The following is a 15,861-nucleotide window of genomic DNA, read 5'->3' as shown; positions in this document are numbered from 1 at the left end:
ACCCGGGAAGGTGCAGACCAACTAGGCATGCGCCAGGTGATGTCAATCTGAAGAGACCAAGATTTACCTGGTCGCACCTGTGGAACGCCCCCTGACACGCCCGTGCCCCGCCTATTGCCCTCCCACTCCTAGAAAAGCCGCTCCGGAGGCACGCCACGCGCGGCCTTCCTCAGTCCTCCACTCCTGTCGGGATGTCAGGACTGTGGGAACTCCGTCCGAGAGCTGTACGGGTGACTCTGGGGGCCCCTTTTGTCGGGGGGCCAACAGACCTCTCCCTACCCACCTTCTTCCCTTGAAGCTAGGTGACCAAAATAAACTTGCAGTTTTGCTCCTACCCTTGCCTAGTCGCTTGTTCTTTTGTACCCGCTCTGGTGGTCTTAGAAAAACAAAACAATATTCAGGGGAGAAAAAAAGGGCATGTATGTCAGAGAGGAGAAATGGATGAAGAAAACTATGTGTGAATCTGTTACCTTCACTAGGAAAAGCATCTGCATAAGCATCCATTTTTCTTCTCTGGGGTTGAGGTAGAGGCCTGGGGAAATTTTCCTTTAATCTTAACCCTGCATTTATTCTGACCTCAGTAGCTGGAACTTAGTATAGCATCTGGGACCTGACAGTTGATCAGTAAAGAATGTTCCAGTTTTCTTCTAGTCATTCTTTCTGAGCCATTGCTTATCCATCCTAGCCTTGTCTCTTTCAGCTAAAGTAAACAAGCTAGGTGAGGACTTAAACCTTGGGTGGCATATGAAAGGGGATGCTTTGAAGCAGGGAGTGAAAGAACATGGGAGAGCCTGGCTGGATCCAAGTCAGGAAGATCTGGTGCAAGAAGTACTCAGGAGAAACAATGGTAATAACAAATTCTGCTTTGGAAAGCTTATAGAACCCTCCACTATCCCACAGGATATTTTATTATCAAGGAATATCCCCTAACTAGTCCCTCCAGCCACTACTCACAAAATCCCAGGGGATGTCCATTGCATTGTGAAATATAGCAGCCTTAAATTAAAAAAACATCATTCACATGTAGATCTGTGCTTGGTAGAGTGTGCTGCTAAACAGATTATACACATGAAAGTATTTAACATAGAGCCAGTAGTCAATAAATATTTATGAAATAATGAATGAATTTAATAATTAACAGTGTAGGCCAAGCACAGTGGCTCACACATACACTCCCAGCACTTTGGGAGGCTGAGATGGGTGGATTACCTGAGGTTACGAGTTTGAGATCAGCCTGGCCAACATGGTGAAATCCCCTCTCTACTAAAAGTACAAAAAATTAGCCAGATGTAGTGGCAGGCACCTGTAGGCCCAGCTACTCTAGAGGCTGAGGCAGGAGATATGCTTGAACCCAGGAGGTGGAGGTTGCAGTGAGCTGTGATTGTGCCACTGCACTCCAGCTTGGGTAATGAAGTGAGACTCTGTCTCAAAAGAAAAAAAAATTAACAGTGTAATGGATTGTGCACCACCTTTCCCTGTTTGTTTTTTGAATAAAACCCAACATATTTAGAATATGAAGGCTTTAGCGAACATCTGAAGTATTGAAAAACACACAGAGCTGCTACTTACCACTCTATGGTTGGGAGAGGAGACCCAAAGAAGGCACAGTCTAGTAAAGCAGGCCTGTTTGCAATGACCTGGTAGAGTGTGTTTGCAGGTGTGAGGATTCGTGGTGGCTCAGCTATAAATATTTTTAAAAGGTAAAGTAATATTAGAATACATTTTAGGACTACATTTTATTGTATTTTGTTTTAAGGTCATTAAAGTTTATGGTAAAGCACAAGCAACCTATCTCTCTCCTTATGTTCTCTATCAGGCATAATGCTGCCAGTCACTCAAGGCAGAAAATACATTTTCCTCCCTCTACCTCCTGCTCCACTTCTTGCTCAGGCATCATTTTAGTTGTTGATTTACTGTGAGTCCACTGCAGTCAGGGAATGACACTTTTTATTGTTTTATCCCCAGCACAGTGTCTGGCACAAAAATAACAGTCAAGTACATTTTTGTTGAATGACTGACTCATCATAACCCTAGTGGGTGGGAATGGTGGAGAACAAATAAGCTGGCAGAAAGAAGCAGAGTGATGAGTGTGATGACTAAAAAAATGGAACCACAGCAACAAAAACAAAAAATGACAAATGGGATTCCACCAAACTAAAAAGCTTGCATAGCCAAGGAGATAGTTAACAGAGAGAAGAGACAATCTATGGAAGGGGAGAAAACATTTGCAAACCATATATCTGGTAAGGGGTTAATACCAAAATAAATAAAGAACTGAAATAATTCAATAGTAAGAAAATGAATAACCTGGTTAAAAATGGGCAAGGCATTGGACTAGACAGTTCTCAAAAGAAGATACACAAATGGCCAACAGGTATATGGGAAAATGCCCAACATCACCAATCATCAGATAAATGTTAATTAAAACCACAATGAGATATTATGTCACACCTATTAGAATGACTATTATCAAAAAGAGGAGATCTAAGTTTTGGCAAGGATGTAGAGAAAAGGGGACACTTAAACACTGTGGGAGGGAATATAAGTTAGTATAGCCATTATGGAAAATATTATAACGATTGTTTATACTGTTTATACTCAAAATACTAAAAATAAAATTACCATATGAGCCAACAATGCCATTACTGGGTATATATCCAAAGGAAATGAAATCAGTATGTCGAGATATTTGAACTCCCTTGTTCATTGCAGTATTTATTCACAATAGCCAAGATATGGAATCAACCTAAATGCCCATCAATGAATGAATGGAATAAAGAAACGGTGGCATATACACACAATGGAATAACATCTGGCCTTAAAAAAGAAGGAAATTCTTGTCATTTCCTTCATGTCATTCATGTCATGATCATATGGATGAACCTGGAGGACATTCTGTTAAGTGAAACAGGCCAGATACAGAAAGACAAATGTGGCATGCTCTCCCTTATATGTAAAATCTAAAAATGCTGAACTCATAAAAGTAGAGATGAAAAAGGAACCAGCAGCCAGAAGTGCTTTCTCAACATCCCCCAATATCTTAACTGCTTAGCTCTTCATGGGATTAGTGACCTTCATTTCAAGCATTAAAGAAAAATACCAAGTATTGGTTGGCTTTCTGATGATAATTTTGTTTGAAAAGGAAGCATATTAATTTTAAAGGGTTGAAGTATAATTCCCTGGCACCATGAAAACAATTCTCACAAAAATTTTTAACAAATGTGGTATTTTGGTAGTTTTGTTCAATATAAGAAATACAGTGTTCACATAAACCAATTATTTGAGAATATATTTCAGTATATCATACTTTGTAGAATATATTTTTATAAATAAAGAAATGTACATCCATGATTTGGATAAAGGCCAAGCATTACGATTAATGGTTTAGTTTTTAAAAATCAGAATCATTAAATTGCCATTCAACTTGTCAATTTCTTACAATGGAAGAGCAGTAATATTCAGTTACTAATAGCAGACAAATACTATTTTCCTTTTGAGGGTTTGACACTTAGTCTAACCATCTGTAAGTGGAACAGCCTATTTGACTAGTTCTACAATGAAGAATTTGCCATTATAAAAACTGTGTTATGGAAGAACATTAAGACTGCAATATTCTTTAGGGCAAGGTTTATATCTTTTCATCCTTCAGAGCTCCGAGTTCTGTGCATTGTACATAGTAGATGCTCAATATATTTTTGCTGATTGAACAGAAAATAACAGCAGTCATTAATTTAATTTGCCATGTCTTTAATAAAAGGAGAGCTTACCCAGCACATTTACAAATGCATTTGCCAGTAAATATCCATATTCATTAGAGGCATTGCACTGATATACTGCACTTGATCTTTCTTGAACATTTGAAAAAATAATGGTATCGCCATCTATTTTTCTGCTGGGGTCATCAGGGGCAACTGTTTGGATGTAAAAATAGAAAGCATTTATTCCTATTTGCTTAACAGATGTATATTAAGCTTGTAAAATCAGTAGGACATAAATAAAGACTGATCTAAGTATATGCAGTAAGAATAAGACTAGAATTTAGGCAGAAACCAGAAAATTTTCCTTCTCAGAATTGAGTTATGTATTAGCAAGAGTATGTGCTCAATGTTCATTTAGTCTTAAGTCGATTGGCTCTGTAACACCAAGTATTATTTTGAGAGATGCAGAAAAAAACTCTTACAAGTTTAGGTGAAAATTGCATTACAAACTCAGGAAAACATTGCCGTGTTCAAGAGATTGTAGTTATTTATGAGAAAGAAAGTTAATGATCAAGAGGAAATGGCGAAAGCTAGTAAAAAATACAGAAACACTCCAGCTTGTTCAAACCTGTTCCTTTTAGGAGCCTCTTCTTGATACAAATAAATCAACAAATACATAAACAGTATGGGGCTAATAACCAAACGTGAAAATATTTATTTTTCTGCTGTGGATATTCTTGAAGCTGAAGTAGAAATAAATTGTGTAAATTCTTCTTGAAGACAATGTTTTCAGCTAAATCTCTCAAGTGCTTAAATGTTAGGACCAGGCTTGATCCTTACTGAAGTGGAATAGAATTGGCTGGGTAACATAATATGTGAGGGTTTAGTCCCAGGCATGCCCAGCAATTTGGAACTTCCGTGAGACTGGAGATGAATTCCTTTCTGTGAATGATACACTTTAGGCTTTGAGATTATATCACTTTAGAAGTGCACTATGAGGGATTTAGGTCTCTGTCTCCGCACGATGATCAAAATCAAAACTAAATAACAGCACCTTTTCTCTTAAACTGCTCCTGCAACTTGAACCAATTAAGAAGACTTTATATTCTTTCTAAGCACCACTTCTTTTTCCTTGGTGACAGGAAAAGGCTGTGCATCTAAGACACACTCATCACTGTATTTAGACTCTTTTATCACTTTTAAAATAAAAAAAATTGTTTCATCTGTGGTTTATTAACCCACTCTAATAAAAATCAACCAAACCATAGAACATCCTTGTTTTATGACCCAAACTCGAAGTATTTTGCTCCCTCATTCTGTAATAATTTTCCACAGTTGCTGTAACAACTTACCACAAATATAGTAGCTTAAAACAACACAAACTTACTATCATACAGTTCTGTAGGTTAGAAGTCTGACATGGATCGCACTGCGCTAAAACCAATGCAAAAGCAGGGCTGCATTGCTTTCTGAAGGTTCTAGGGGAGAATCCATGTCCTTGCCTTTTCCAGCCTTTGGAGGCTACCCACATTCGTCCTCTTCCTCCATTTTCAAAGCTGTCAATGTTGCATCTCTCTGATCATTCTTCCATAGTCATCTTTCTTTCCCACCAAAGCCGGAAAAGGCACTCTGCTTTTGGGGGTTCATGTAATTAAATTGGGCCCACATTAGATAGTCCAGGATAACCTCCCCATCTCAAGGCCCTTAACCTTAATCACATGTGCAAACTCCCTTTTGCCATGTAAGGTGACATATTCACAGATTCAATGGATTGGGATGTAGACATCATGGAAGGGTGGGGTTGGGGGAGGGATTATTCTGTCTATCACATACTGTAACTGTATCACATTTATAGCCTAAAGGTCTTTCAGATGTTTTAGACTAGAATATTTTAAAATTTCACCATACATTTAAGTTTGGAACAAGTTTTTAGCATCCAAGGGTTATTAAAACTCTGACTTACAAGTTACTCCTCATGGACTGATTAATGTCTTCATTCCCAAGGAAAAATGTAAAAAAAAGCAGTTGTTCAACACTGATCACCATCAGTAACTCATTTATGAAATCATCTTAGATACTCCGGGTTGTTCAATTAGTGATGTGGGGGTGTTGAGATACTTTGAATTGACTCCTTAGCTTACACCTCCTGTTTATGACTCTAATAATTTCAAAATTGCCTTAAGGAACATGTTCTTCCAAACCGAAAACAAATGCAAGTCATAATTCCTTCAACAGGGCATATAGATTCGTTGATAAAAGACAGCAGAGGATGGATATGTCACCCTGGCCTAGAAAGTGAACTGTATCTGTGGCAGGCAGCCATGGACCCTGAAAACACAGTGTACCTTAGGGCGGCCATGGACCCTGAAAACGCAGTATACCTTAGGGCAGCCATGGACCCTGAAAACGCAGCATACCTTAGGGCGGCCCATGTGTCCCAGATCCCAAGTCTTGTATGACTGGGGCCTTTCTGACTCACACAGTCTCAGTGATGCTCACCTACTGCCTCAACAAGGGGTGCTGGAACACAAAGCAGCATTTCTGGAGACTTGTTCTCTGTCAGCAATTCTTAGCACTTCCGGTCATTATACAAAAAGATACTTGCACACACACGTTGATAGCAGCACAATTCGCAATTGCAAAAATGTGTAACCAGCCCAAATGTCCATCAATCAATGAGTGAATAAAGAAACTGTGTTATATATATGCCATGAAATACTACTCTGCCATACAAAGAAATGAAATAATGGCATTCACAGCAGCCTAGATGGAATTGGAGATCATTATTGTAAGTGAAGTAACTCAGGAATGGAAAACCAAACATTATATGTTCTCACTCATAAGTGGGAGCTAAGCTATGAGGACACAAAGGCATAAGAATGATACATTGAACTTTGGAGATTCAAAGGAAAGTGTGGGGGCAGTGATGGATAAAAGACTATAAATTGGGTACAGTGTGTACACTGCTCGGGCGATGGGTGCACCAAAATCTCAGAACTTATTCATGTAACCAAATGCCACCTGTTCCCCAAAAAATCTATGGAAATAAAAAATAATACAAGAATAAAGTAGAGAAACAAACTAAATTTTAAAGTCGCTAAAAAAAAAAAAAAGAGAAAAAAGATTATTAGCACTTCTGGACCCAGCACTTGGGCTCTCTATGGTGGGACTCTTTGAGGGCACTCTCAGTACCCACCATGTGCCCACCCTGACCGCATCTCTGTGGATGCTCCAGGCAGTGGAGTGGAGTGGCTGTGTATTTTAAACTGTGATGAGTCCCAGGCAGAGCGCTGGACCGAATTTCTCTGGATGGGTGGCAGACTATATAAGAGTTCCTCAAATTCCTTAAATATATTGAGTTTTTAAAAGTTACACCACCACATAATATTTACTGGATAAAGGGCTCTAGTTCTGAAGATCTGTTGCACAATAATGTGAATACATTTAATACTACCGAACTGTACACTTAAAATGGTTAAGACGGTAAAGTTTGTTATGTGTTTTTACCGCAATAATAATAATAATGTTACACGACTATGAACTTGGAGGGCAAAGCTCAACAATGTCAGTAGGACAATTTTCCCCAAGTGAAGACTCATCAGTCACAAACAAACCATGTCAGAAAGCTTTTGTATAGCTCAGTTGCACTTCTGTTTGCCATCAACTCTTTGGGAAGATATTTTTTACCTGAAAGGCATCTGACTATATCTGCCTTATATATGCTAAATAGAGCAGTCTTCTAATATTTATTTTTGGCAAGGTATTTAGGAAGAAAATAAACCCTTTAGGGAAGAATAATGAGTAAGCAGACCTCTCTCCATGGGAGTTTGGGCTACGTTTTCCTTAAGTACTTGTTTAAAAAATGCAAACAAACCCAGGAACTGTCACAGTGACATATGGAGGCTCGGTTGGTAGCTGGACACAGAGTAAAATCACTGATGTAGAGACATTTGGAGACTTTGGATGGGCTGGCTAGTAGGTTGAGTAACTCTCTAGCATGCAAATCCAAATTATCCAGAGGAATAATCATTAATTCTGGGAATAACCAACCTCATTTGCTGTCAATGAACACTGGAGAAAGAAATTTAAAAGCACAGAATCACTACAAATAACTTAAAGCTCCAAAGGTAAGTTCCAGAACTGGGTCAATGGGCTTCAGAAAATACTTATAACCCAACTCTCCTGACATTGGTGGGTGAAACTATAAACACTTTCAACATTTATATAATGAGAATAATAATAGTCATACCACCTTACATGAACAGAGTACTATCAATCTTTAAAATGTTTTCACATTTACTGCATAATTTCATTTTTTAAATAATTTTGTGAAACAGGTTAATCATATAGTATTTTATGCATTTTGGAGACGAGAGACTACAAATGGCAGCACGTACTGGTCTGTTTAAATGAGGTTACTGCTCAGGTTTTCTCAGTCAACTTTGTAAACATTTCCTGGAATGTGAACATTTGGGCATAATGTAGAACACATTTCTGGGTGAAGAGTTAAATTTCCCTCTTCATTTACTTATTCTATCCCTACAAGAGGATACCACTGAGCCCCTTAGTTTTGTGAAAAGGAAGAAGGGAGGATTCCTTGATGAAACCCCAGGAATATCCTGGACCAGCCCTCTAGTCTCCTGGTGCTTATCTTAGATTACTGGCTTTCAACATCTTTCATTGTGAGAAAAATATGTCATTGTGCCAGGAAGAGGTCTTCTGCCCATTCGCATTTTCTTAGTTCTTTTTCCCTCCTCATGCCTGAGAGGACAGGTGCCCTTTAACACAATAATGGTGTGATCTTATCCATGTATCATGCAGAAGAGTCTGAGAGACCTAATACAACACACGTTGGAAACTATCAAGGATCTGCAAGTGTTAGACTCTCCTGCAGAGATAGGAATCACAGTGGCCACAGCCTTGGGCACCACCACCAGGATGGCACAGGCTCTCCAGTGGGGAAGACCAGGAGGAGGAAAAGGAACTCAAAACACCCACCTCAGTGTGGCTTTTAAGTCCTGAAAAGCAACCTCCTAGGGGAGAGCAGGGAAATGCTTTGCCCAATCCTGCCAACAGCAAGTTCATTTTCTTTCTGGTCCTGGGTTCTATTTTTCACACCCTCCCATTACACAATAAAATCAAAGCTCTCTTTCAGCACCAGTTCTCTGCAGCTGTGTTCTTTTTTCTGACTTTTGTAGATTGTTTTAAAACAATCTACAAAATTTTAGGTGGTTTTGGGAAAATTCCACATTTATTTAATACAGCCTGTGATTTTTGCTTCAAGGAAAGCTTTAAGTAATCTGGCCAGTCCTGGGGACAGGGAAAGGGCAAAGCTCTAGAAGACACTGAAATAAAAGCCCAGGCACTTTTGGAGTTAATTTTTCCACTTTTTTTTAAACAATAGCTTTCAGGTCTGAAATGCACAGTCACAGATCAATAACATTGCATTTTGCTAAAAGAACCCTTCTTACCACTCGCCTCCCTGAACCAGCTTCTCCTTTTACAATATTTATGTGCACTCAGCCACCAGAGCCTGCAGAGGTGAAAGGAGATAGTCGGTGTCCCTAGGTGCTCACCTGCAAGTCAGGAGTGGGGAGGCTATGTACCTGGCAGCATGGTCCCCTGACTGTATCTCTGTTGTGTGGCACAGGAGACAAACTTCAGGCACCTGGAGGGGACACTGCACAGCGCCTGCACAACAGTACTTCAGAAGCACAGCTGTTTCCTGACCCTCACCCGCAGCAGCTGGTCCACCTGCAATGTCTGCAGTCTCTTGGGTAGAAAGTGCTGTCAGCAAGGCAGCTTGTGCTCCCAGCTCACTTCTGGGGCCTACACTAGGACCCCATGATGAAGGCAAGGAGTCCTCACTGTGCTAATTCAGCCCTGTCACACACTGTGGCAGTCTGTGCCCTCAGTTCCTACCTTCACCTCTCTACATCTCCCTGCCATCCTTCCCCTGTGTCCCAACACTGCTAGATGTATCTATGGGGTGCACAAGTTAGTAAACTGCAGATGGGAAACAAGCACTGGTGCCCCATTTCCAGGATGGTCCCTAACCCTCAAAGGCAATTCCCTTTAGGGGCCTCTAAATTCATGGGACAATTACCAAGAAGGGGATGAAAAAGAGAGCGGCACTCCTTAAATGTCTGTCAATTTTTTGGATAGTTTCTGCATCCCCCTCATTCTCTCATTATTTTGGATCAGGGGAGATCAACACACGGTGGGGGTATGCAGAGTTCACTTTGAACTTAGCTGTTGAAGACTTAGCATCCACCCATGAGGCCACTCAGCAGAAGCTGCAGATGGGCCAGCTGCAGAAGGCCAGGGGCAGGCAACAGCTGTACCTTTGCAGTGTCATCGTTCAGAAAGCTGTGCAGGGGACCTGCTGGCTCATCACCTTTTAGTTATGAGATGTCCAAATGGTAATCCACTTTCAGCTTGGCCACCAGATGTCAAGAAAGACCCCTTCCAGGGAGGCTTCACGTTACCTTGGCATAAACATGCAGCACCTGCTACCAGCACCATGGAGCGGCCTGGTGGTGCCGGGTTCCTTGCTTTGCTGCCACACCGTGTGGTATTCCTCTCCCTGCAAGTCCACCAGAGTGACAGCTCTGAGGCACACCAGAGGGTGACCAACCCTGGATCTATAGGAGCTGTGGCATTCCAGCCATGTCTGCTCAGCCTCCTTTTTTCTGTCTCATGGGGCCTTAAAGAAGACTTTTGGGATGGAAGAAATGAGCTGATCTGATTTGAGATGTTTAGTCCTAACTCTTTCTTCTCTACCTAATCAGAAAATTTAGGGTTACAAGGGGACCTAACGTCTTCCTGGTATTACTATTCTGCACCCCCAAAGCAGGCCTTTTACAGCTGATCCTCCCCACAAAAATGTAGTTTAAAAGGGGAGTATTATTATGAGTGTATTTTGAAAGCTATTAAGGTGACTGGATTTACAAGGTTCCCTCAGAGGTACTGCATACTATGGTACTATGGTCTGAATATTTGTGTCCCTCCAAAATTCATGTTGAAACCTGACTCCAAGGTTAAGAGGTAGGGTCTCTGGGAGGTGACTAGGAAATGAGGGTTTCCCCCTCGTGAATGGGACTGGTGCTGTTCTAAGGGTCTTGGCAGCAACTGTGAGGAACAGGTCATCACCAGACACCAAATCTGCTGGTGCTTTGATCTTGGACTTTCCAGCCTCCAGAACTGCAAGCAATAAATTTCTGTTGTTTATAAATTACCCAGTCTAAGGCATTTTGTTACAGCAGTAGGAATGGACTAAGACAACTGGTTTGGAAGGACAACAAGCTGAGCAAATCAAGAAGAAAAATCAGCCTCATTATTTAATCGTCCCTTGCTTATGTCATCCACCAACATCTCAATTTTCCTTGCATAGGACTGCACTCTGGCTGCCAAGCTTGAGGGTTTATCCCCCTGGCTCCCCCATTTTCCCTGCTGAAGGGCTAGATGGACGGTCCCTTCCACTTGTCAGTTTCACTGAGGCTAGATCTCAGGGGCACTTTTAACCTTCCATAAATGGACACAAAAACTCTGAGCTGCAAAACATGGTGCAAAAATATCAAGCATGTATCATCATTTATTGCTATTTTGTATGCATTCCTGAGAAAATCATAGGTTGTACCAGATAATTTTTTTTTTTTATTTTTTGTAGAAGTAGGATTTTACCATGTTGCCCAGGCTGGTCTCTAACTCTGGTATTCAAGCAACCCACCTGCCTTAGCCTCTGAAAGTGCTGGGATTATAGGCTCACATGAGCCACCATGCCTGGCCACTATAAAACTTCTTTAGTTCTGGGCTTTCTTCTACTTTTTCCTCTCAGTTTTCATTCATGTTCCCCTGAGAGTAGCAAGAGCTTCCTGAAACAACTGCAAAGTACTCTCTGCCATTTCTCTGGATCCTGATCCTGGTTAAAATTGGGAGTGGATATACCCAAACCCTATTTGCTGGCCTCTAGCATCTGTTTTCTCCCAGGAATACACTTCCTTTTACAGTGAACACAGGCTGCCTGTTTCAAAGCATCTGACAGCTACTGTGCTATGAGACACAAGTGAACTTCCAATAAATACTCATGGAGCAGGCTGTGATGACTCAGTCACCCTGCAGTTGTCAGACCTTGATGGTAAGAAACAGGGACTTGTGCCACTTTAAATCTGCCAGCAGTTTTTTGGAACCATCTTAGGGGAAATGTGTGGTGTTACTTTGGGAAAGTCAATTCAGCAGACCTTTTGGTTATGTAAATGTAGAACCAATATTGGATTCTGACTTGGAGGCAGTCAAAGCCAATCTGTCCTGTATCATAAGCCTGAGTAATCTTTATTGTGAGTAAAGAATATCTTTGCAGGTAATCATGTTATTGACTGGGAGAGTGAACCTAAGGCTGGGTTTGATGCCAGAACTGACTTTCTCTGTCTTGGTGTCTAAGAGGAGGTCTGAACTCCAAGAAGGGGAAAATGTTGAAAGATGCTCTTCTCAGCAGTAGCTGGTGGTGGGTGGGGTGGAGGAAGAGGAGAGTCTAGTGGGTTCTCTGTTCATGGCCATGGCTTAGGAATTAAGGAGCAGTGAGGTGCAACATCCATTTAAAGATTTTTTTCTTTGCTACAATTCCCTCGACTCTTCCCAAGCCTTTAGCCAAATTTTGTAAAGCTGGCCTTTGCTACGATTTAGCAGATTAATGGGAGGGCCTGAAGCCACACATTGGGCAGCATAGTGGCAGCTTGGAGAAATTGGCTAATGAAGTGCAAGGAGTGGAGTGGCAGAGCAGGGAGGTTGCTGAATGGGGCAACAGGTATAGCTAGGCTGCCCAGGTGCTGCTCAAGGATGGTATCAGCGGCCTTCAGGGAGGGAGCTGTAGGCAAAGGTAAAGCATCCTGTATATGATCAGGGTTAGAGGATGTGTTCTTCTTTGGGTATTAAATGGGACGGTGACCTTGGAAGACAGTGGGAAAACCCGGGCTATACTTGCTATACTTATGACTGAAAACTCTTTAAATTAAGACAGCTGGGTTTCTCATGCTTGTCGTATCCATTGGCTCTATGCCAAGTCTCCCCACCTATCTCCTCTAGTGCCTATGACATTTCCACAAATCACTTGATGTTTTGCACAAAGAAGACCATCTAAACTTTTCAGTAATATTTATTTCTGACCCTGTCATTCTTCCCATTATCCACGTAAAAAACAGAGGAAATATTGCCAAGTACCTGTCATCACATACCATTATGTTAACAGCATAAACTATTCACACTCATAATAAATATCTAATGGTAATAAAACACAAAGGTAATTTGGTGCCTCTGTTTAACATACATGTGGCTTCCTTCCTTAACCTGAATTATTTTTTATCACCATTTATTCATTGTTGGGATGTATATATGCTCTAAAAATATACTGCAACTAGAACCAGTCAAGGCAACTTACTTTCTATTGGGACTCCATTTGTTAACCAGCTAATTCTGGGTTTGGGGTTGCCATTAGCTCTGCAGATCAAGGTCCCATCCTCTCCTGGGGACAGCACAAGATTTTGAGGGGCTGTGATCCAGTATGGAGCCGCTTTATAGGAGGAAGAAAAAAGACCAAAAATCTGAATCAAATAAGCATTTTAGCAAAAGAACATATTGAACTATTTTAATAATACAAGCAAGTCCTTCACACTAAACTGGTTAGTCTCATTTTTTTTGAGCAAACAGATTTATAAACGATGCTTCAAACACTTAAAATTTTCCAAAGAATGTTTAAAGAGACTCACACACATATATGTATTATTTCTAGACCTGTTTGATACAAATCTCACTTTCTCATTTTACATTAAAATTAGTCAGACATTGACAGATTTGTCTAAGCATACAGAGCAAATTACAGATATAGGTAGGGCTAAGAAACACAAATTTAAATTCTGGGTCAGGCGCGGTGGCACATGCCTGTAATCCCAACACTTTGGGGAGCCAAGGTGGCTGGATCACTTGAGGTCAGGAGTTCGAAACCAGCCTGGCCAACATGGTAAAACCCTGTCTCTATTGAAAATACAAAAAAAAAAAAAAAAAAAATCAGCCGGGTGTGGTGGTGGGTGCCTATAATCCCACCTACTTGGGAGGCTGAGGCAGGAGAATTGCTTGAACCCAGGAGGCAGAGGTTGCAGTGAGCCAAGATAGTGCCATTATACTCCAGCCTGGGCAACAGAGCGAGACTCCGACTCAAAATAAATAAATAAATAAAATAAATTCCAAGCCCTGTAGAATATATATATATAATTATATAATTAGGAAGCAACTTAAAAACATCATTTTTGAAAAGTTGCAAAGGTATTACAGAGTGTTTCCATACATCCTTCACTCAGCTTCCTCTAATGTTAACATCTTACATGACCATGGTCCAGTTACCTAATGAAAAGTTAACACTGGTACTTAACTAAACTCTACATTCTGTTAGGATTTCCCATTTTTGCATTAACGTCTTGTTTCTGTCCCAGGATCCTGTCCTAGACACCATATTTACTTGTAACATCTTTTGCATTTACTTGTCATAGTCTCCAATCTGACAATTTCTTGGTCTTTCCTTGTCTTTTGTGACCTTGACACTTCCTTATTTCATAGACTGTCTTACAGCTTAGGTTTGTCTGATGTTTTTCATGGTTACCCTGAGGTTTTAGGCTTTTGAGAATATCTCAAAGGTCATGAATCCTTCTAATTGTACCATGTGAGGGAATATATGATATCAACACGACTTATTATTATTGATGCTAACATTCATCACTTGGTTAAGATTGTGTCTGCCAGGTTTCTCCACTCCAAAGTTACTATTTCCCTGGATTCCATACTCTGTTCATTAGTGTCCAGCATACACTCAAGAAGAGGGCAGGTAAGCTCCATCTTCTAAAGAAAGGAGTAATAAAGTATTTGTGGACATGCTAAAACTTCCCCAGTAATTAATTTCTGTGGGATAAAAACACTTTGAAGCTACATAAATATCCTGTTTCTCCTTAAAGTTTCACCCACTAATTTTAGCATTCATTGTTTGATCTTGCCTGCTGCAGTTATTACTGTGGGATTCTAATGATGACTTTTCTATTTCCTTCATTCTTCCTATGTTTATTAATTGGGATTCTTCTGTGAGGAAGATTTGAACAAGTAAATTTTTAATCTGATTTAGATGCACTACAAATAGCAATGAGAAGACAGTCAAGGTACCATGAATGCTGATATAAATTTACCTTTATCATTATTAAAAATGTAATGAAAACCACATTTAATTAAAGTTTCAGGGTCTCTCATGAAGGCAAGAAGAATGGATTTTAAACAATATACCTTTAACTCTAACAGAAATGGTATGGTGGATGGCTCCTAATGCATTTTTTGCTATACATTGGTAATTTCCAGAGTCTGCTTCTGAAACATGAATGATCTGCAAGGTTTTCTCAAAGTTCTTATAAACTGTCCTGTTTTTGGGTAGCATTCCATCTTCTTTTGCCCAGTAAATAATTGGGGTAGGCCTGATAGGATAAATAAATAATGATGTTACAAAAAAGAAATCCACCTATGACTACTTTTGAGGGTGAATTTTCATGCAAGTTTGTAACAAATCTTTATTAAAAATCATAAGAAATATATAGATATCTTAATTAGCACCACACTTTTATAAATAATGCTTACAGTTTTACATTTTCACATAATCAGAACTATACTAATTTATGGCACACCACAAACTTTGATGTCAATGATGCAGTGTGAATGCCACTATGAGTTGCTTTACTGATGGGGCCTAATTACTTTTTTCATCGTTGTGACTAATGAGGAACTCCTGGAAATTTTTACATGAAGCTACTATGTTAATCAAAAGAATTACCATTAAATTAATGATACTGAATTATAATTTTTCATTAGCTGGAATTAAAACGTACAGAGAAAACTCATAAACATATCTATGACCATAAATATTTGTATACATTTCCATATCAAACGGAAGAACTTTCCTATTTTACAGCAGTCTATCTGATGATGTGAACTAAGTGATTAGGGAAATAGCATTCTTTCCTTAGTTTCATTATTAGTGACATTTAAAAATATTACTATACTAATTGCTAAGAATAGATCAAACTTAGGTTATCACTCATATCATTTGTCACCCGACTGCGTTTTTTTTTTTTTTTTTTTT

At 39.9% G+C, this 15,861-nt stretch overlaps 1 protein-coding gene across 10 annotated transcripts in view; it reads right to left on the bottom strand.

Annotated features, from left to right (window-relative positions):
- NRCAM (neuronal cell adhesion molecule) overlaps window positions 1–15,861 on the bottom strand; it is a 325,277-nt gene that overhangs the window by 52,112 nt on the left and 257,304 nt on the right. For all 10 annotated transcript variants that reach the window (XM_017889596.1, XM_017889586.1, XM_017889588.1 and 7 more), the window contains 4 exons: window positions 15,015–15,199; window positions 13,132–13,263; window positions 3,768–3,911; window positions 1,570–1,681 (listed from right to left, as the gene is read on the bottom strand). In XM_017889596.1, coding sequence (XP_017745085.1) covers window positions 1,570–1,681; window positions 3,768–3,911; window positions 13,132–13,263; window positions 15,015–15,199 — 573 coding nt within the window. The remainder of the gene's footprint in view (window positions 1–1,569; window positions 1,682–3,767; window positions 3,912–13,131; window positions 13,264–15,014; window positions 15,200–15,861) is intronic.

The sequence above is a fragment of the Rhinopithecus bieti genome, unplaced genomic scaffold, assembly GCF_001698545.2.
Source record: "Rhinopithecus bieti isolate Rb0 unplaced genomic scaffold, ASM169854v2 scaffold_18688, whole genome shotgun sequence".
NCBI classification, from domain to species: Eukaryota; Metazoa; Chordata; class Mammalia; order Primates; family Cercopithecidae; genus Rhinopithecus; species Rhinopithecus bieti.
This window is presented reverse-complemented; position numbering and strand designations above follow the sequence as displayed.